Here is a 21,777-nt window from a genome sequence, read left to right on the forward strand (position 1 = left end):
CCTCACCTCGATGGGCTGGCTCAGGTTGTGCACGGGGATCGGAGCGCGGTCCACGGCGGAGAGAAGGGAGAGGCTGCTGACCGGGCCGCTCACCTCCGCTCCCTCCGCCGACCAGGCAAACGGGTTCGACACGAAGCTCACCATCTACTCGCACACATACACACGCACGCACACGCACGCACGAACACACGCACACACGCACGCACACACGCATGCACACAAACGCACATACAGATACAAATACAAAAAACCCGTGTAGCCTTAGCAGACTGTAGGGGCAAGTGGTGTTAGCGAGCACCTATAAAGGCCGGCACGGCACACGAGGGGGTGGGTAGCCAACACCACGCCCGGCCGCCTTTGTCTCCCTAGTGGCGATGTTTACACATTGCACCAGGTACTCATTTGAGGCTGAGTCGACCTAGGGGAGGCCCAGGACCGGTTCATGGATACGTGAGCGTTTGGTGGTCAGCGTACAAAGAAACAGCGCAACAGTCGAGTCGAGTGAGGTGAGAGTGGGGCACCGCTTTGGCGAGATGTTCACGACCTCGCCCGATATGCTGGAGGTCGTGGGTTGGATCCCGACCCTGACGCCTGCGGCATCTATGGAGCTTGCGTGTTCTCCGCGTTGTCGTCTGGTTTTTTCTATAGGTCCTCCGGTTGTTCCCTCAATATTTAGAATCAACACGCGTTTAGAGCACTTGGCCGCCGTAAATGTCCACACGACAAGTCACCTGGTCGAGTTATCATTTGTCGCCGGATCACTTCTGAAAGAGAGCCATATCGCTCAGTGAGGCTGCCCTTGTTGAGTTTTGATCAGCGAGGGTGAGGTGAGGGCCACCTGGATATCGACAGGCTCTGCAGAGGGGAGAGGCAGCGCGCTGGGCAGGGTGAAGGCCGCCTCCGAGCTCTGGGATCCTCCAATGGCGAAGCCGGACATCGAGTCTCCAGAACGGCTGTCAACCACAACAACCACGACAACCACGACAACCACAACAACCACCACAACCACAAGCAACCACAATAACTACAACAACCACGTCAACCACCATCGAAGCAAATAGAAATCAGTACAAAAAAAACTGTGTCACATTAAAAATCGAGAATATTGCATCAGCATAAATCAGTGTTAAATGAGATATAGTTCCTGTAGCGCGAGTCGGCTCCAGTAGATTATTTTAGACTGATCATCGTACAATTACAAAATCAAGTTAGAGGAACATTCAACATATATAGGGTGACTATTGTGCTGATGAGTTAACAGACACGGATATACGAGTCTAATGCGAACGTGGACAGGCTTTGGATTGCATTGCGTGGTTCGGGCGGTGTGCGTGGTCGCGTGGTGTGCATGGTCGGTACGCACCGGTCCATCGCGAGGGTCAGAGCCGGCGTGGATACGAGCATCGTGCCCTCCCCTGGGACCCGCTTTGAGAGCAGCACACCCTGCAGAGTGTCCAGGGCCTCCAGAGCCTGCCTCGACACCTTGAGTCACGCACAAAGACAAAGTTCCATGTATAGCCTTAACAGACTGGAGGAGCAAGTGCTGTTAACGAGCACCTATGAAGGCCGGAATGGCACGTGAGGGGGTGGGTAGCCAGCACGATGCACAGCTGCCTTTGTCTCCTCAGTGGCGATGTTTATACACTGCACCAGGTACTCATTTGAGGCTGAGTCTAATTCGGGAAGGCCCAGGACCGGTTCAGATAATCGTCACTTGTGTTGACCTTGAGCGGGAATCGAACCTGGATCGCCGTGTTTGTAGAGCAGCGCACTATCCGCTGCACTACCGCTCCCACACGCACGAGTACACGTGCACACACGCGCGAGTGAACGCACACGTACGCACCCACACACACACGAGTCAAAGTGATTTGCTACCCTGAGCCAGTCAAGGAAATTCCACATTCCTTTGGTGGGGGGTGAATCCATTCACAGGTGAGCTGTTGTCGACTTCCCCACAAATTGGCCCGAGTTGGCCGATTGGCCGAGTCAATCCTCAACAACCGAGATGTCACCTTCTACCGCTGAGCCACACGCATACACAAGACAAAGAATCCCGTGGAGCCCACGCAGGTTGTTGGGGCAAGTGCCCCCGAGGGCTGGCACGGCGCACAAGGGGGTGGGGCGAGGGCCACGCGCGCGCACAGATGCGCCGCTACCTGGCCCGCGTCGCGGTCTTCTCCTCGGCCGTGAGCCGTCTCCCCGGTGACCTGGAGGATGTTGCTCGCCACGGCTACGAGGCACCGGGCGCCCTGCTCCATGCCGGCGGCGCCCTGCTCCCGCTCCCGCTCCTCCCCGTCCCGGACGGCCGCGCCCTGGAGGGACGCGCTCAGCGTGGACAGCGTAGCGCTGGCTCGCAGCTGTCGGGGACACGCGCACGACACGGACGCGCGCCGGTGGTGACGTGGCAGCGGCGGCGCTCGCGGTCACGGTCGAGGGTTGCGGTATCGGTGCAAGTTGCGGCCGTGCCGCTGGTACCCGCGCTCGGTGGCTGAGCTCGTTGGGTCGGGCGGTGATCTGGCTCAAAGCTTCCGAGAGCTGCTGAGCACCCTGCACCCCGCGGACCGGCATCTCGCCCAGCGCCACGATCATCTTCTCCCTCAGCTGCAGCCCCCAGCACGCACGGCGCACGCACGGTGCACGGTGAACAACGGACGAACACACAGCAGGCAGCACACAGGACGCAGCAAGCAGCGATGCATCAGTTATCACACAGAATGGAAGAAATAGCAAACGTCAGGATGCAGACAGAACCAACCGGCGTGTGCGCCTGCTCGGCATTGTGTCTCTCCCTGCTCCCGTTCCCGTTCCCACTCGTGTTCCCATCCGTGCCCATCCCACCTTTGCATTCTGCGGGGGGGTCTCCCCCTCCTCCTGGCTGCTGGGTTGGTTGAGCACGGAGGCCACGGCGTTGGTGAGCTGTGCTAGGGCGCCCACGTTCTCCGTGTGAACCAGCGCCAGTGGGTCGCCCACGTCCAGGCCCACGCCACCCTCCGCCGGCGCTACGCCCACCTACGTGGATAGCACACCACTCACTTCACCACTCATCCCACTCACCACGTACCACACCACACTCACCACGCCACACACCCCATTCACCACGCCACACGCCCCACTCACCACGCCACACACCCCACTCACCACGCCACACACCTCACTCACCACGCCACACGCCCCACTCACCACTCACCACGCTACACTCGCCACTCACCACGCCACACACCCCACTCACCACGCACTCACCCCACTCACCACGCCACATGCCCCACTCACCACGCCACACACCCCACTCACCTCGCCACACGCCCCACTCACCACACCACTCACCACGCCACTCACCACCCCACTCACCACGCCACTCACCACCCCACTCATCCCACTGACCTCACCACACATGTCACTCACCTCATCACATCTAGATTGAAAACTAATTTCTTTAGAACTACTTTCTGCCTTTAGTTTGTTGTCTTTCCCCCGCACCTTCGATTGCATGGTTAGCTACGTGCGGTGCATATGTAGTATCTTCAATAATGGCGGGAGACGAGTTGACGGGGCAGCACTGTTTATTCACAACGGTTGCACATGTAACAGTCCCAACCGAGATAACACCTATGTCACACGTGCCTGACTCGGCCACGCACTCCGTCTCCCCCGTGGGGTACGCGTACCTATCTCTGCCTCACCTCAGGCTCTCCGGCTACGCTCTCCCCACGGGGAGCTATCAGACCCGCCTTGTCAGGCCACGGGTCTCGACCACTGAGTTACACAGCCCGAGCCCTTACAAGGGCGTCGGACCGTGAATCCCAAGGCCTCGCCTCTGAGCCTCTCAGAGCCCCGGCCCTTACAAGGGCAGCGGGGCTAGGGGTCCCAGGGCCTATCTCTTCCTCCCTCTTCTGTATTCACCGGTTACCAACTCCCCGAGTGCCTGCGCACATCGCCTTACATAGCCCTCCGCTCCCGAGGGGGCGGAGCCTATGCGGACCGCGATGTGAGCACCCGCTTGCGGACCGTGATGTAACCACCCACCACGCGCTGCCTCACGATCCCCCCTGCCAGCACGTATCACCACTACACATACATACAGACACCACGCACCTCACCACACCACAAAGGCCACCCACCTAACCACACACCATTCACCTCTCATCACAAAAATCTTGATCCCACTGGCCCTAACCTCACACTGACCACACATTCACCCCACCAACTGTAATCCTACCCTGAACCCACCACCCGTGATCTCAGCAGGTAAAGCCGTCAAGGTGAGGGTTCAGCACCAATTAATTCCGGTCCCTCGCTCACTCCACTGGCAGTCAGTTGGCTCCTCTTCACACTTCTATCGCTACTGCCATGGTCACTGTTCCCATGAACTTCACTCGTTGATTCCTCCTCCTCCCGTGTTGAGGTTTACCAGACTGGTTCATGTCATCATCCACACTGTTCAACCAGTACGCTGAAGGTCACCAACTCACTCGCTCACTCGTGTGAGTGTGCGTGGAATTTTTTAATTTGGTATTTTTTTTTATCGTGACGCCAGTACACAATGGTCTACTCTTCAAATGATGTCACGAGATCTTTAACATGCCCTGCGAAGCAGACGGCCCAAAGTATTTTGTGGTTAATACAATCGCAGTGTTAACCAGGGCGGCCTGCCAGATCTAAACCGTGAACCTCTGCAACGAGCGGCGACGTGCCTCAAGGAGACAGACCGGACAACGTGTTGCGAGATGGGGCGGCGGCGTCTCACCGTGACCGACACGAGCTGGGAGAGCGCAGCTCCGAGCGCGTCCGTCACGGAGACACGCAGCAGGAGGCGCCCGCCATGCGCTGGGTCCCCCGCGGGCAACAGCACGGCCTCCATCATGGGCTCCGCTCCGCACTGCAGCAGGGAGGCTGCGACACCGCAGGAGACACGTCAGTCGGCATGCGCGCGCGAGCAGGTGACGCGCGAGCACGTGCGAGTGTGTGTGTACGTGCGGATGCACGTGCGTGCGTACACGCGTGTCCGTCTTCGGCGGTGAAGCAGTAAACGAGCGGAGGCTCAGGAGAGCTGAACTCTGAGCAGAGCACGGAGAAGCGCGTGGAGAGCGCCCAGCCTGCATCGGGGCTCACGGAGCAGCGGCCGCGGCGCGGGGGCGGCACCACCACCACCGCAAATTCAGCCAGCGCCACGGCGCCCTGGTTGGACACTGCAAAGGAAGGCGATACGTGTCACTCCGTAGCAACACGTAGGAGCAAACAGCGGCACGCAGGAGCACGCAGGAGCACGAGGTGGGGTCTCACCTGTGACCCGGATGATGCCGTTTCCCGTGTGGTTGCTCAGAGCTCCCGGCGTGAACACGAGGTACGGCTGCTCCCGTCCCGTGGTGCTCACCGCTGCCCAGTCCACATCCCGTTCCACCAGTGCTGCATCCTAAGCATCCACAACCACCATACAGTCTCCGTAATTGCACCGTGGCATTTGTGCAACGCGTGGCGATGGCTTGCTGGAGAGGAGTCTCTGTGAGTTAACCCTGACCCAGGTTTCCATCAATTAACACGGACCCAGGTCTCCACACACGACGTCTCTCTATTCGCACTCGAACATCTGTACCTGCTCCTCTCGCTGTCTCAGGGACCAGTTGTAGGACACTGGGCCCTGACAGTCGTGACACGTGCAGTGAAGCGCCAGCCGCTGACCCGGGATCACCTTGGCCCCGCAGTTCGAGATGCAGCTGTGGACACGGGAGACACGTTGGGGAGGAGGGGCAGTCTAGGGTCCCCGGGAGCTGCGCTTGGCCACAAGGCCGACTCCAGGATTTGTTCTCACCTCTTGCCTTTGGCCCCGGAGTGCGGGAACTTTGAGAACTTGGCTTGTGTTTCAAACGGGATACATGTAATACATCTCGTAATGATAACCTTCATGACATGTCTAAAGACCACACGTATTGTGGTTAATGCAGACATGATCCCTTGCAAAAGGTTTCAGTTTGGTGTTCTAACATCTTAACACAGCTGTTTTGTTGCCAGAAAAAAGGGGAAAACCTATTCTCATATTTTGGTACTGGCAAAGGAGGTCCCATGATTCACCAATGCTCTTTACCCTCCACTAGATCCCACAGCTGCTACACAGCATCCTCCGAGATCTCCCCTCACAGTCTCCCCCCACCACCCACTCTTAGGTCTCCCCCTAGGTCGCCGGACTCGTGAAGACCGCTCCAATGCAATCGGCCCTCTCCCACCCAGCACAGCGGCTTTGCTCTATCATATCTACAGCACTCATCAGCCTCGTTCTCTTATTGACTTCTGCATTTCTTATCCTGCCTTGCTATGAAATTCCCAGCATTTGTCTTATTGCGTGTGCCAACACTCCTTTTCGAACCGCTTGGTTGAGGTCCAATTAGACTTGAGGGGTTAATTCGTTTATGCAGAGTCAATTTATCGGTTTTGTTTCAAAGCATGAGCTTTGTTCAGCATAACTAATCAGCCAGCCTGGAGGATCCGACCTTGGCAGTGGCCTCGATCTCAAAAGTTGCCTGGGCCTTGCGGATCCCGGCCGTGAATTGAAGGGCGGATGGGAGCGATGCAGCAGGAGACGGCGCTTGGACACTCGAAGCTCCGACCCCGTGCCCCCCGCGTGGGCCCCGTGCCTCCCAGAATCAGAAGTTTATTGCTCGAGTAAGGCCCATTGACGTAAGAAGCTTTTTTCAAGAACGACAAAATCAAAGCATGACACAACTACAGCATGCCCTACCCGATCTCCACTCTTGGCACGGTCCCCGTCACCACCATCAGCATCTGCTCAGCCTCGGCACTTGGCTTGCTTGGTGCGGAGACCGTCACCTTCACCGTGACCTCCGATCCCGCCACCAGGCAGCCGGAGGGGAGCTCCAAAACCGGGCGGCTCAGAGAGATGGCCTCCAGGCATGAGGGTTCACAAGCATCTGCAGGGATCAAGACCAGAGCACGAGTGGCTCCCGGTCCAAACCGGCCAGAAGCCTGCCCATTCAGCCCGGGCTTCGGTTCGCGTGCGCACGGGACACAGAACACCGCTGTGTGTGCACCTCGAGCTCACGACCACGGGCAGCGACAGCGCGAACGCTCAAATACTTCCCTGAGCATAACGCCACGGAGCTCGGCGGACGCCTCCTGTACATTGGCCAAAATGTGTGACTAAGCGTGCCGATTCGCGTTCAAACTTGCGCGAGCGTGACTACCGCTAACAGGGTGCGAGCGTCGTGTGTAATCATGGGCATCGCGATTGTGGGAGCCACTCACCGCACGCCCAAGAGAAGTTGAGAGCGGTCGGCGCAGCGACGGCCTGGGGGTTCCGTGTGGGAACGGCGAGACCCTCGATGGCCGTGGGGCCCAGGTCCGGGTCGTGCGAGGCAGAGGCGTCGAGGAGAACGGGGCGGCCGCTGCTCACTGTGCGCCCCGCGCCACCCACAATAGCCGCCACCAGCGACCCTGGGCGCAACGACACAAATGCCTCGGCGCGGCCAAAGTCTGGTGCCGAGTCAGGCGGCTCAGAGCCATCGCCCCCCTCCCAGCGATCGTCCTCCTCTTCCTCCTCCTCCACATTTCCTCCTCCTCCTCCCATCCAGGCCGTGAACACCACGCGGTGAAGTCCGGGTGCCAGGGTCCGGCCCGGCACCGTGAGCTCGGGGTGGTGAGTCTCCACGGAGATGGGAAAGCGGATGGCATCATTTGTCTCCATGGAAACCAGCCGCCATTTGTAGCGCAGAAGCCTTCAACACAAACGCGAGGAACCGACGTGGTCACGAGCGTCAAATGCAAATTCCATTGGCAGCCGCTCTGAGAATGTGGGCTCCTCAATGCGCACGTGAATCTGGCCATCTGCGGTGGTCATGGCTTCCTGTGGACAGATCGCGAGTCGTGGATGGGAGGAGAGGAGGTCGGGGTGGGATTGAACTTTGTGTACCGAGGCATTAATGTCCATCATGTGGGGGAGGGAGGGGGGGGCGCTGTGAGCAGGTGGTCAAGAGGCGTGCCCATTCAGCAGGGCAGGTTTGTATGGTTTGTGAATGCCTGGGGAAACCGCTTTGCGAGAGGAGTGGCGTGAGTCCGAGTGCAAAGAGAAGGGTACTTTGAGGATCTGCATTCCTGAACTGAACCCGAACTAAGCAGCCCGAAATGAAGTCGCTGATATTTGAACTCAGGGCTCTGAGACAGATGCTCGGGAGTTCGTGGCAAGACAGGAGAAGCAATACAGATGTCCGCAAGAGAACATGGCCGTGAGCGCTGTAAATACGATTCGGTGGGAGACTGTGAGGGCAGACGTCGGAGGTCGCTGCGTCTCTACCCTGCAGGAGCAGCTGTGGGATCTGGCGCAGGGGAGGGAGTGCTGGTGAGGAGATGTGGTGGTGGCATTGGCGGCTTTGGCCACAGTGACGCTCGTGCAACTTGAAGTGATCCGGGGTGACTGCAGCCATCACGGCTGAAGGGAACGAGTGCCTGTGGCTTACCGCAGTGAGGCGGTGCGGCTGCAGTTGGCCGTGACGATGGCACGGAGAGTGAGCGGCCGCCACAGCGCGTGGGGGAGAGCGTCAGCGCGCGCGGCTGCGCCCCCCGCGATTGCAACTCCCACCATCCCACAGTCGGCCCCCTCGCCCGGCTCCACGTGCACCCTCACCTCCAGCGACTCCGTGCTCACCTACAGCGTCACACCCAGAGAGACGAGTCTCACCTAGAGCGTCACAACCGGTCACCACACTCACCGCGCTCACCTAGAGCGTCACAACCCGTCACCACACTCACCGCGCTCACCTACAGCGTCACACCCAGAGAGACACAATTCTCACCTACAGCGTCAATAACATGAGAGACATTCCTCAGTTACATTACACACACAGTGCATGCACCCTGTATATAAGATAACACTGCGGTGCAGGGTGGAGGGTGCAGGGTGTAAGGTGCAGGGTGCATGTGCGGACAGGGCGTGCCTGGTTGCTCAGGTTGAACTGGGCGAGGTAGGTCCCTGGTTGTCGATAAACGTGCCGGATCTGCAGGTCCCTCAGTTGACTGGAACCTGGCACAGGTGACCCAGAATGCATCAGCCACATCGCTCCGTTACCACGCGGCCATGGTTGAGCAGTGACGTTCGTCGAGCAATCACCGCAGTAAATCTACGAGTTGTCATGATTCAGGGCGACTTCATTGCTACAGATGTTATGCATGCATTTGTTCCGTCCTGCTTCCTTTCATTAACCGAAAGGCGCATCCGCACATAACTAACGCCGGTCATTCAAACGCGATTCTTACGAGTGATCCTCGTGTGAGTCACCCGAGAGATGAGATGAGTCAGGAAAACCCCACGCCACCCTCACCGCTCCAGGGTGTCGTGCTCACCTGCGCGACCGTCCCCAAAGTTGGCGCTGTAGCGAACGTCGGGGGGCAGGTGGTCCCGGTCACGGGCAGTTGCACGGAACACGGCGCGGCCCGGAGGGGCCGTGACGGTCAGCGTCGCGTCCAGAGATAGCTCGGCGACGCCCCAAACACTCGTCACGTTCCCGGCGAGCGCCGACACGTTGGCAAAGCGGTCGCTCACCGTGACGCGCACCGAGAACACATCTGTCGCACACGTACACAAAGACCCCCGTGTAACCCACACAGGCCGTTGGGGCAATTGCTGTTAGTGAGATCTTATGAAGGCCGATACGGTGCACGAGAGGGTGATGTGGCCAGTACCACGCCCAGCCGCCTTTGTCTCTCCAGTGTTGATGTTTGCAGACAGAACCAGGCACTCATTTGAGGCCGAGTCGACCTAGAGGAGGCCCAGGACCGGTTCAGATAATCATCACTTGTGTTGGCTATGAGCGGGATCCGAACTCGGATCGCCGGGTTGGTAGCACAGTGCGCTAACGGCTACACTACCGCTGCCCCTTACACACACACACATTCACACCAACAAGCTCATGAACATTTACATGCAAACAAACTTGCACAGACAAGTACACATCAAGCGTTCCAGTCCTGCAAGGACAATTTGCGCTGATTACACTCTGTGTAATCACTCTGTGTAATCACTCTGTGTTATCAGCGCATTGTCCTCTCCGCCAGATCTCACAGCTGTTGCTGCTACTACAAGGTTAATACGCGGCGACCTCCTAGATCTGCCCTCACGGTCTCCCACCACCCGCTGTGAGGTCCTGGCCCTGAGTCGCAAGACCCGTGGGGACCGCTCCACGGGCCCTCACCCATCCCTGCGTGCGTCCCACCCAGTGCAGCCATTTTTGCCAAATCATATCCACATATTAGTCTGGCTCAGTGTGAGTTAGTCTGCGTGGCTTTGGGTGAATCTGAGGGAGTCTGAGTGAGTCTGGGTGGGAAACTGGGAGGATTTTGGTGGCTTCGGGTGAGTCTGTTGGTGTAGGAAAGTGTGCGTGTGTACGCGTCAGTCTGGATGTGTGTCTGTGCCACCTTGCTGGCTGACGGGGATGCGGTAGATCGCGTGGCTGGCATTAGCCGCCTCCCTCTCTTCCGAAACGAGTCCCTTCACTCCCAGAAGCTCGAACAGCACACGCTCTGGGGTGCCAGCCTCCACACGCACCTCCACCTGCATCTCCTACTCACACAAGACGAAGACAAAAGATCCCGCGAGTAGCCTTAATAGATTTTGTCTCCCGAGTAGCGATGACCACTATTTGAGGCTGAGTTGACCAAGGGGAGGCACAGGACTGATTCAGAAAATTGTTACTGTTGATGGCCGTGAGCAGGAATCGAACTCAGATGGCCGGGTTAGTACCGCACAGCGCTAACCGCTACACTACCGCTCTCCACACACACACACGTGCGCGCACACACACGCGCGCACACGCACACGCGCGAACGCACACGCGCACACACACACGTGCACACACACACGTGCACACGTGCGCACAAGTACGCAGAAGCATGCGTGCTGTGCGAGGGCAGAGCTGCAGGAGTGGGGAGCAGGAGTGGAGGCTCGGGGGGGGACTGTTCCTCCAATATGCCGCCTGGAGAAGGAGGCCAGGTGGTAAACGACAGAAGAGGTAGCGCGTGGCTAGCAGCGTGCTCCGTCACAGCGAGAGGTTTCCTGGATGCGGTCCGCCGGGTGCGGAAATATTTTCCGTCCAGCCGGCAGACCAAGCGGAGACGCGTCGTGCGCGCCGAAGCCTCTCACCTGCCCGACCTCGACGAGCGGCGTGGTGACGGTGGCATGGAGGTCCCCCACGGGGCGGCGCAGTGCCAGCAGCAGCGGCGCCTGAACGGGGGCACCGCCCGCCGTTACGTTGTTGGTGGCCAGCACGCGCAGCACGTGCTCGCCCTCGCCCACGCGCTCCTGCATGGCCGCCGTGAGCGTCGCGTTCTGCGTCTCCGCGCCGTCGGCCGCCGTCCAGCTCGCGAGCACCGTGTCGCGCGCCACCAGCTGGAAGCTCACGTTGGTCCCTGGGAGCCGGTGGGGAGGAGGGGGGTTCTGTTCAGTGCCGGTGGGGGCCGTGCGGCGGCGGTCCCGGCGTCCGGGTCTTACGGACAGAGCGGCCGTCAAGGAGGTTGAGGTCGCGGTGCAGATCGCCTCGTGAGAGCGGATGCAGAACACGGACGATACAAACGCAGCCACGGCAGTCGACCCAGCAGGCAAACCTTTCTACGATCAGCGCTCCATCCTGCTCGGTTCATACAAAAAGTAAACTGCCCAATCGTGGTGAATAGATCTACACGGTTCAGATCCAGCAGCCCGCCCTGGTAAGCATTTACTGTGGGTGCATTCAACCATAAAACACTTTATATACCATCTGCTTCAAAGTGGACGTTCGGGATCTCGTGACGTCAATCGAACAAGATTTGGACATCACGTGCCAGTCTCACGGTACAAACTTGACAAATTAGAAAAGTTACACCGCAAATGACGCAATTTTGAAACACGTAGCCATCATCACCCTCTTTTGAGGAAACCTGGCAGGACCCTCCTGAAAATGAGTCCTGAGATTTTCTGAATAAACAACCGGTAATCATCATAAAAATAAGAAAGTCTGTGATGCTCGATCAGGCTGCAGAGTACAATTAAGCAGCACGAACACACAGAATATAAACATAGATATAGTGTGCGTGTGTGCGTGTGTGTTTGTGTGTGTGTGTTTGTGTGTGCGTGTGTTTGTGTGTGTTTATGTGTGCGTGTGTGTGTGCGTGTGTGTTTGTGTTTGTGTGTGCGTGTGTGTTTGTGTGTGCGTGTGTGTTTGTGTGTGCGTGTGTGTGTGTGTTTGTGTGTGTTTATGTGTGCGTGTGTGTTTGTGTGTGTGTGTTTGTGTGTGCGTGTGTGTTTGTGTGTGCGTGTGTGTTTATGTGTGCGTGTGTGTTTGTGTGTGTGTTTGTGTGTGTGTGTTTGTGTGTGCGTGTGTTTGTGTGTGTTTATGTGTGCGTGTGTGCGTGTGTGTTTGTGTGTGCGTGTGTGTTTATGTGTGCGTGTGTGTGTGCGTGTGTGTGTGCGTGTGTGTTTGTGTGTGTGTTTGTGTGTGTGTTTGTGTGTGCGTGTGTGTTTGTGTGTGTTTGTGTGTGCTTGTGTGTGCGTGTGTGTTTGTGTGTGCGTGTGTGTTTGTGTGTGCGTGTGTGTTTGTGTGTTTGTGTGTGTTTGTGTGTGCGTGTGTGTTTGTGTGTGCGTGTGTGTTTGTGTGTGTTTGTGTGTGCGTGTGTTTGTGTGCGTGTGTGTGTGCGTGTGTGTGTGCGTGTGTGTGTGCGTGTGTGTTTGTGTGTGCGTGTGTGTGCGTGTGTGCGTGTTTGTGTGTGCGTGTGTTTGTGTGCGTGTGTGTGTTTGTGTGTGCGTGTGCGTGTGTGTTTGTGTGTGTGCGTGTGTGTGTGCGTGTGTGTGTGCGTGTGTGTGTGTGCGTGTGTGTGCGCGTGTGTGTTTGTGTGTGTGTGCGTGTGTGTTTGTGTGTGCGTGTGTGTTTGTGTGTGTGTGTTTGTGTGTGCGTGTGTGTGTGCGTGTGTGTGCGTGTGTGTGCGCGTGTGTGTTTGTGTGTGTGTGCGTGTGTGTGTGCGTGTGTGTTTGTGTGTGTTTGTGTGTGTGTGTGCGTGTGTGTGCGCGTGTGTGTGTCTCATCCGCGCGGGGAGCGGTAGTGCAGCGCTGCGCTACGAAATCGGCAACCTGAGTTCGACTCCCGCTCACGACCAACACCACTTCGATTCCCGAGATCGACTCAGCCTTAATTGAGTACCTGGTGCTGTGTGTAAAAATCACTACGAGGGAGACAAAGGTGGCTGGGCGTCGCGTTGGCAACACACCCCCTCGTGTGCTTTGCCAGCCTCTATAGGCTCTCGCGAGTAGCACTTGCCCCAGCAGCCTGTTACAGCCAAAGCGGGCGGCGGTGTGCGAGTAGCCAAGTGGGCGGTCAGCTTTGGGGTCGCCGAAAACGACCTCGTCCAGTGTCGCCCGCCTCTACCCAGGCCAGCACCCCCCCCGCCTCACCTGCGAGCAGGGACACGGGGAGCGGGAAGTCGTGGCCGAAGCGCACCACGCACTCCGCCTCCACCTGCCACTGCTGCGGCCGCTTGAGGCACGGCGCGGGGGAGAAGCCGCTGATTGGCTGCTGCACGGCGAGCGAGCGGCGCGCCGTCACGTGCCACTCGGCCGCCGCGCACTCCACCTGCAGCGTGAAGGTGCCGGGCAGCGAGTAGCGGTGCGACACCTCGCTCAGCAGCCTGGCGTCACACACACACACAGGGAGTCACACCCTACACACACACCCTACACACACACCCTACACACACACCCAACACACACACACCCTACACACACACAGGGCGTCACACACACACAGGGCGTCACACACACACACACGTCACACACACACACGTCACACACACGTTGCACACACACACACTACAAACACCCTACACACACGTCACACACACACACAGGGCGTCACACACACACAGGGCGTAACACACACCCTACACACACGTCACACACACACCCTACACACACACACTACAAACACCCTACACACGTCACACACACACGTCACACACACACAGGGCGTCACACACACGGCGTCACAACCACACGTGGACACACACTCACGCACACACACAAACGTGGACACACACGCGCATTGCTGTGTTGTGCTGTTTGGTTGACCTACTTTGCTTTGTAGCTGTACCATGTCGCCGTGATTCACCGTGTTATGATGTTGTTGTTGTGCCGTGTTGCTAAAATGTTGCCATGTTGCCTCGCTGCTACCCCGTGTTGTTGCCGTGTTGTTGTGTTGTTGTTGTGTTGTTGTTGCCGTGTTGTTGTTGTGTTGTTGCCGTGTTGTTGCCGTGTTGTTGTGTTGTTGCCGTGTTGTTGTGTTGTTGCCGTGTTGTTGCCGTGTTGTTGTGTTGTTATGTTGTTGTGTTGTTGCCGTGTTGTTGTTGTGTTGCCGTGTTGTTGTTGTTGTGTTGTTGCAGTGTTGTTGTTGTGTTGTTGTTGTGTTGTTGCCGTGTTGTTGTTGTGTTGTTGCCGTGTTGTTGCCGTGTTGTTGTTGTTGTGTTGTTGTGCGCTGTGCACCCGCTCAGGCGGGACGGCTCGATGAGTCGCCCGTCCCCCAGGCTCACGCTGCAGCTCAAGTTGGCGCCGAGCGCCTCGGGCAGCAGCCACTCGATGGCGATGGGGACGGTGTCTCCCACAGCAAACACCTCCCCCACCGTCACCCTCAATGCTGCACGCACAACAACAAGAACAACAACCGATGTTAGCGGTGACATGGCCATGGATCTTGGGCAAGGTTAGGTCCACTTTGAGGCAAGTGGGACATGGAAGAGGGCCGAGTGTTATTGGTGATAGGGCTGAGATGACTGGCAGATGCATGACAATACCATCGCATGAAAACCCAGCACACGTGCACCTACACATATACAGAGCCTCACCACGCCTCACCCTCACCACAGTCTCACCCTCACCATGCCTCACCTTCACCATGCCTCACCCTCACCACGCCTCACCCTCACCACGCCTCACCCTCACCACACCTCACCCTCACCACGCCTCACCCTCACCACGCCTCACCCTCACCACGCCTCACCCTCACCACGCCTCACCCTGCCTCACCTTCCACACAGTCTCACCCTCACCATGCCTCACCCTCAACACGCCTCACCTTCCACACAGTCTCACCCTCACCACAGCCTCACCCTCACCACGCCTCACCCTCACCATGCCTCACCTTCACCACAGTCTCACCCTCACCATGCCTCACCCTCACCATGCCTCACCCTCAACACAGTCTCACCCTCACCACGCCTCACCGTCACCACGCCTCACCCTCACCATGCCTCACCCTCACCACGCCTCACCCTCACTACGCCTCACCCTCACCATGCCTCACCCTCAACACAGTCTCACCCTCACCACGCCTCACCCTCACCACGCCTCACCCTCACCACGCCTCACCCTCACCACGCCTCACCCTGCCTCACCTTCCACACAGTCTCACCCTCACCATGCCTCACCCTCAACACGCCTCACCTTCCACACAGTCTCACCCTCACCACAGCCTCACCCTCACCACGCCTCACCCTCACCATGCCTCACCTTCACCACAGTCTCACCCTCACCATGCCTCACCGTCACCATGCCTCACCCTCACCATGCCTCACCCTCACCACGCCTCACCTTCCACACAGCTGTATGACAGGGTGAGGTAGCTGCCTCTGGAGGGACAGGGGTCCCCGAGGAGGGCCGGGTCAGCTCCGGCCTGGCAGACTTGCACACCGCGACAGAGACCTGGAGACACGCGACACACGGGGACACCTGCACACCTGCACCCCTCCCCTCACGCAGCGTGGATGCGACTGCCGGCTGCGTGTCCTGCCACCGTGCAGTGCCACGCACCTGCGACCAGGTCCGTGACGTTCACCGTAGAGCAGCCGTCCTCCTGCGTGTGTCCGTCGGGGCCCGTTTGGCCCCCGGGGGTGTCGGGCTCCGCGGAGGCTCCTGGGCCGAGGCCATCGGGGCTGCTGGCGTTGAGCCGACAGAAGTGTGCGTTGCCGCGGCCGAAGGTGGCGACCTCCACCGTGACGACGCGGGCCGAGCCGCAGCGCAGCGTGGCGTTGGTGCCCGCACAGGCGAGCGCCTGGCGCGGGTCTGCGGCGCAGACACCGAGTTAGAGACGGCCCCGTTGGGTCTCACGAGGCCATCAGGCGACACGGCGTGACCAATGCAGGGTTGCGGCGGCGGCACCACGCGTCACGGGGACACGCTCTGTACACGGGGTGCCATCATTCCGCGTCTGGGCTGAATAGAAGGTGCAGGCGCAACCCTGCAACTGTGTCGCTAAAACCACTGCTGGTGGAAGGGGCTCCATTGGAAGGAACTCGAGAGCATTTGGGCTACTCTACCACGGTGACCAGACGTGTTGGAAATGATTGGAGTTACCCACACTTTACCCAACCGCATGTGACATGTCAGTCGACTATACTGCTGGGCAGACAGAGGTAGTGGGGGGAATTGAGAAACTGGGCTGGTGGGGTCAGGGTGGTTGGGAGCCTCACCAATCTGGCACAAGAAAGGCCGTTCCTGCTCGCACCGATCGCTGGCCGCCCAGCGGAATGCAGCCTCCGCCGAGAGGAGGCCACAGCGGCCGGCCGGCTCCCCGGGGGCCCAGTCGGGCTCCGTCACGTTAGCGCCGTCCAGCCAGCGCGGAGGCCCTGCTGTTACAGGAGACACGCTATTACAGAGACACGGGGACTCTGTGGGGGGACAAGGGAGTGCATTGTCAGCAGGTGCGGGACAGAGAGACGGGAGGAGCCGGGAGGGAGCAGTGCCATTGTGCCACCTCATCTGCCTCGCCTCCTCGTGTGACACGGAACATGCCACTGGGTGAGCCACTGCTGTGTGAATGCGGCACGAGGTGAGCCCGAGTGGCACACTGAGTGTCTGCTGCTCAACGTCTAAGGAGCCACTTCCGTTTGAGGGAATGCGCCGGCGCCGGCCTCGCTCACCTGGCCCGTCGTCGTCGTCTCGAGCCAGCAGCCCGATCCACCAGCTGCGCTCGGCTTCGCCGACGAGCCGCTCCTTCGTGGCCGCCCGCGTCACCGCGTCGGGCAGCGTGGCCAGGAGCCCCCCGGCCCGCTCGCACTCGCGCTGCGCCCCCCAAAAGGAGAGCGGCGGCGCGGTCACCGGGAGGAAGCACGAACTCCCGGCCGGGAACTGCGGCGCGGGGCACGCAGCCGTGGACACCGCCATCAGCAGCAAAAGCAGCAGCGGCGGCAGGAGCAGCAACGACAGCTGCGTGGGCACGAGGCCGCCACGAGCTCCCATCGCGGGGAGATCCAACCACCCCCGAGAAGGGGGCTGGCTCCTTGTGGCAGCAGCAACAACCTGGAGTAGAGAGATTCATGCAGAGAAAACTTTCTGTCTCAAGACTCCTGCATTTGGAGGGTCCTGCATTTGGCATAAAAGGAATTGTCCAAACTGGCCGGGTGGCTCAGCAGTAGAGCGATTGGCCCACAATCTGAACGTCGTGAGTTCCAATTCTGGTTAGGGGTTCGACTCAGGCCATCATCCATCTGTGGTCAATAAAATCAGCACCACTTTGTGGGGAAGTCAAAACAGGAAAGTGGACATTTCTGGCTCAGGGCTGCAAGACACGAGCACTGCCCCAATGCTCAGGAAACCCACGCAGTCTGACTCGAGGCCGTGGCCGGCTGCTGTGAGCCGCGCCGCGACACAACATCGGGCGGCGCCATGAGAACTTCACGAACACTCCCGCAGTGGCGAGATGCTAACTACTCCCTTACCTCGTATGGAGTTCGTGGGTTCAATTCCGACCCTGACGCATGCTGTATATTTCGAGTGTGCATGCGTTTAGAGTATTTGGCTGCGATAAATGTCCACATGAAAAGCCACTTCATTGAGCTTATAGCTCCGTGGTCCTTACCTGGTAAAATAAAAATTGTTTAGTTAAAATAAAATAGCGTCTCTGTGTTGATTTTAAACTTTCGTGACTGCAGGAATTCACTAAACGGGCGAGCCCCTCCCCCCTCGGATCTACACAATGCCCCGTCACAGCAGCTTAATCTCTCTCTCACCTGAAGACGGTTGCTGTTGTTGCGATCGAAACGTCGTGATCTATTTATTAATTGTTATATCTACGTGACTTTACCGAAAGAGCCCAGGAGTGCAGTGTATCTGTGGTTGAGGCCCTCGTTGCTTGAGTTACCAACCCACGGGTTCATGTGTCGAGACCAGGACACCGGCCGGGCACACAGCGAGGGGACGATCACGAGGGGACCTCATCAGCTGCCGATGTTCACCGAGTTGAGGGCACAAACACCAAACCCCTCCAAAGGAAACGTTCCACTCTCACCTCTCCCCATTCACGTGGCTTGCAGCTCCTCTACGCGATCCTCTTGATACTCATCCGAGACGGCCCCGTCACCGTAACCAACTGTCCAGGTGACTCACATGATTCCACTTGCCTTTGTTTTGTAATTGCTGTCCGCAGTCAGAGAGCCGCTGTTTAGACAATAGGATGAGCCGCCCGCAGGCCTGGGCGGCTGAGATAAGAGCCACAAAAGGGCTGTGACAGATAGTGGAGCCTGCTGCAGAGCGACCATCGCCGACCCGGTTTCTCGTTACCACCAGGGACTCAATTCGGGTCTGTTCGGGTTGGTTACTCAAGGAAAATATTTCTGGATGCCGCGACATCGTGTAAAGAGTGCCTCTCGCTGTGGCTACTATTCACGTACCTACTCCAGTCTGTCTACCAGTGACCTGGAAAATATTCGGTGAGATATGAAGTCCTGATCAAAACGGATCACATCCGATGACCCTGTAACAGCTCAACAGAACACATTGTGAAGCTTGGTTCAAACGAATACGTCGCCATGCTGCCCCGACATGTAGAACACGCGAGATGGGATTTAGATCTGATCAGTGTCGACTCTGGACCAGCTAAGGCCCACTGAGCTCTCGCTCTTTTTCAGAAGCTACCTGGCCACAAATGATAGCGAAACGAAGTGGCTTATCACGTGAAAATTTATAGCAGCCAAATACTTTAAACGCATGTTTCTAAAAATGGAGTGAAAAACTGGAGGACCCGGACACAAATCCACGTGATCACGGGAAAAAAACCGCAAACTCCAAAAATACTCACCAGGATTGAGATTGAATCTACGACCTCCTATATACCCGGTGAGGCAGATAACATCTGGCTACCGAGGCGCCCCAAATTCCCAGACACAGCCTTCCGACGCGTGGGTTCCACACATAAGACGTTGGCGTTGGGACATCTGTGCCAAGTATGAAATTAAACGCATTTGTCTCTCATCCGCATGTCTGGGCGTTCCAATCCCGCATCTTGTCCAGTCCCGCGAGCACCAATCCCTCCCCCTGTCCAGGGAGCCTCACCCAACAGGAGCGGCATCCCTTCATCTCCGCTCGTGTTATTCGCATCGCGATGTTCTCATTCCCACAAGCCTCGTCCCTGATCGCCTCTCCTGCATAGGACACACGATCCTCATGTTTATTTTTCACCTTATTCCGCTTGTTTACCCAGAAAAGCCTCTACCGAGTCTCAAGGCTACTTTTGTCGAGGGTCTTGCCAAGTTTTCGCAGTAGGGTGCAACGATTGCTATGCAATTAAGAGTTATGAAAGTAATTCATGTTTCGACATTTTGTACCTTGGCACATAATGGCACGCTTCTACAAAGTCACGGGATCTTTAAGGTCCATTGCGAAGCAGGTGGCATATATTTAATGGGTAAAACACTAGCAGTATTAACCAGACCGGCCGCTGGACTCGAACCGCAAACCTCTGCAGCAAGCGGTGAATGCGCTACCGCTGGGCCACGCCAAAACCTCACCTCATACACAACCTCACCCGAGACATTCTCACCCGATTTCCACCTGACACCATCTCCCCCAAATCATCTCCCCCGAGTCCTCTCATCCGAGTCATCTCACCCGAGGAGTCTCACCCGAGTGAGTGAGTCCCACCCGAAGAGTCCCACCCGAGTCATCTCACCCGAGGAGTCTCACCCGAGTGAGTCCCACCCGAGTCATCTCACCCGAGGAGTCCCACCCGAGTGAGTGAGTCCCACCCGAGGAGTCCCACCCGAGTCATCTCACCCGAGTGAGTGAGTCCCACCCGAGGAGTCCCACCCGAGTCATCTCACCCGAGTGAGTGAGTCCCACCCGAGGAGTCCCACCCGAGTGAGTCCCACCCGAGGAGTCCCACCCGAGTCATCTCACCCGAGTGAGTGAGTCCCACCCGAGGAGTCCCACCCGAGTCATCTCACCCGAGTGAGTGAGTCCCACCCGAGGAGTCCCACCCGAGTGAGTCCCACCCGAGTGAGTCCCACCCGAGTCGTCTCACCTGCACGGTGACCAGTGTGGGGAGCTCCGCAGCAGCAGCAGCCGTTCCTGGGAGCAAGAGCAGCGCGAGTGGACACAGCCGGTCCCCGTCCGTCTCTGCCCTTGTTCCGCACTGCCTCTGTCCCCTCTTATCGCGGCATGCCACACTGTGGCACCTGCCGATCGTAAGTCACGGGCGGACCGGCCGTGTGAGAGGCGGCGCTTTGAGCTCCGCTATCTCTCAGCGCCGCCGTGGCCGTGAAAGCGCAACGACAACGACGACGCGAGAACAAAGACGAGGAGGGCTGCGTGCCTCTTATCAGAGAGGACACGGGGGGAGGGGGGCATCCATCACGACCCCCGCTTTGACAATTCAGTCATCACAGACCGCAAGTGCTGTTAGCGAGCACCTATTGGTGTCATCGATGTCGCCGGACAATTCTCACCGAGTCTCGAGACTCATTTCCAGCCGGGTGGTGGCGGCTCAGCAGTTGAGGACGCGGCTCGCAATGGGAAGTTGCGAGTTCACACGCTGGTTGGGGCTGACTCGGCCCATCACCCGTGCGAGGTCCCACTTTGTGTGGATATAAACAGCCGTTGTCCTGTTATACACATACAGCGGAGTGGACCCTTAACATTCACGGGGATACGTTCTTGGAGAACGGCGCAAATATTAAAACCGCGAATGTTTATGAGGGAAATAAGGTTAAGAGCATAAACACTGAATCACGTAAACTGTCAGTTTAACACGTAGGCTTTCACGACCAATATCATTCATAATAGTTTTTTTGGATTAGATCGTGTAAAAATGTGTCATTAAACCCACCACCACCCGGCACAGCCAATTGGTAAGGTTTGTCACGTCATAGCGAAGAAACTTTCTTAAACGAAGGTTTCTTCGCTCAAGAAGGGCTAACAAGTGACGTCATCACATCTATTCCGAAATGTAAGCAACGAAACAGGATTGTTCCACAAATCAGGCTGTCGCCTGATGATGCTATTTGTAATTACTGGCGAAACGTCGCAATCAGATTGTAAATGTTGTGGCTTGGCTCTCCAACACACCGGTGTGCTGTGCAAGTATACTACATGATACACTACACTACTATACACTACACTACATACTAGTGCTGTTCTAGTATACTACACTATACACTACATACTAGTGCTGTTCTAGTATACTACACTATACACTACACTACATACTAGTGCTGTTCTAGTATACTACACTATATACTAGTGCTGTTCTAGTATACTACACTATACACTACATACTAGTGCTGTACTAGTGACGAATTGGCACGTTCTGTTTACGTGACAACCCTTATTAGTTGGCTGTGTCAGGTGGTGGAGGGTTTAACGACACATTTATATATTTACGCGATATAACCCAAAAAAAACCTCTATTATGCACGTAAACTGTACATACATGTATATATCAATGCATATAGCGTGTAGTATGATTGTGTTATTTAACTTATATA

General features: G+C 57.4%; 1 protein-coding gene across 1 annotated transcript in view; it reads right to left on the reverse strand.

The window, feature by feature from the left end:
- LOC144725093 (polycystin-1-like protein 2) overlaps window positions 1-17,288 on the reverse strand; it is a 41,899-nt gene extending 24,611 nt beyond the window's left edge. Inside the window, exons 1-23 of the mRNA XM_078604566.1 lie at window positions 16,939-17,288; window positions 16,489-16,647; window positions 15,830-16,081; window positions 15,611-15,721; window positions 14,507-14,657; window positions 13,424-13,656; window positions 11,144-11,409; window positions 10,420-10,564; window positions 9,349-9,570; window positions 8,943-9,028; window positions 8,466-8,653; window positions 7,258-7,727; window positions 6,734-6,923; window positions 5,594-5,714; window positions 5,284-5,413; window positions 4,998-5,189; window positions 4,748-4,893; window positions 2,842-3,012; window positions 2,479-2,604; window positions 2,160-2,360; window positions 1,364-1,482; window positions 839-953; window positions 7-144 (exon numbers count right to left, since the gene is read on the reverse strand). Coding sequence (XP_078460692.1) covers window positions 7-144; window positions 839-953; window positions 1,364-1,482; window positions 2,160-2,360; window positions 2,479-2,604; window positions 2,842-3,012; window positions 4,748-4,893; window positions 4,998-5,189; window positions 5,284-5,413; window positions 5,594-5,714; window positions 6,734-6,923; window positions 7,258-7,727; window positions 8,466-8,653; window positions 8,943-9,028; window positions 9,349-9,570; window positions 10,420-10,564; window positions 11,144-11,409; window positions 13,424-13,656; window positions 14,507-14,657; window positions 15,611-15,721; window positions 15,830-16,081; window positions 16,489-16,647; window positions 16,939-17,257 — 4,251 coding nt within the window. The 5' untranslated portion in view covers window positions 17,258-17,288. The remainder of the gene's footprint in view (window positions 1-6; window positions 145-838; window positions 954-1,363; window positions 1,483-2,159; window positions 2,361-2,478; window positions 2,605-2,841; window positions 3,013-4,747; window positions 4,894-4,997; window positions 5,190-5,283; window positions 5,414-5,593; window positions 5,715-6,733; window positions 6,924-7,257; window positions 7,728-8,465; window positions 8,654-8,942; window positions 9,029-9,348; window positions 9,571-10,419; window positions 10,565-11,143; window positions 11,410-13,423; window positions 13,657-14,506; window positions 14,658-15,610; window positions 15,722-15,829; window positions 16,082-16,488; window positions 16,648-16,938) is intronic.
- Between the last annotated feature and the right edge of the window lie 4,489 nt (window positions 17,289-21,777).

This window comes from Lampetra planeri, chromosome 22, assembly GCF_965212315.1.
Source record: "Lampetra planeri chromosome 22, kcLamPlan1.2.h2, whole genome shotgun sequence".
In the NCBI taxonomy this organism is placed as follows: Eukaryota; Metazoa; Chordata; class Hyperoartia; order Petromyzontiformes; family Petromyzontidae; genus Lampetra; species Lampetra planeri.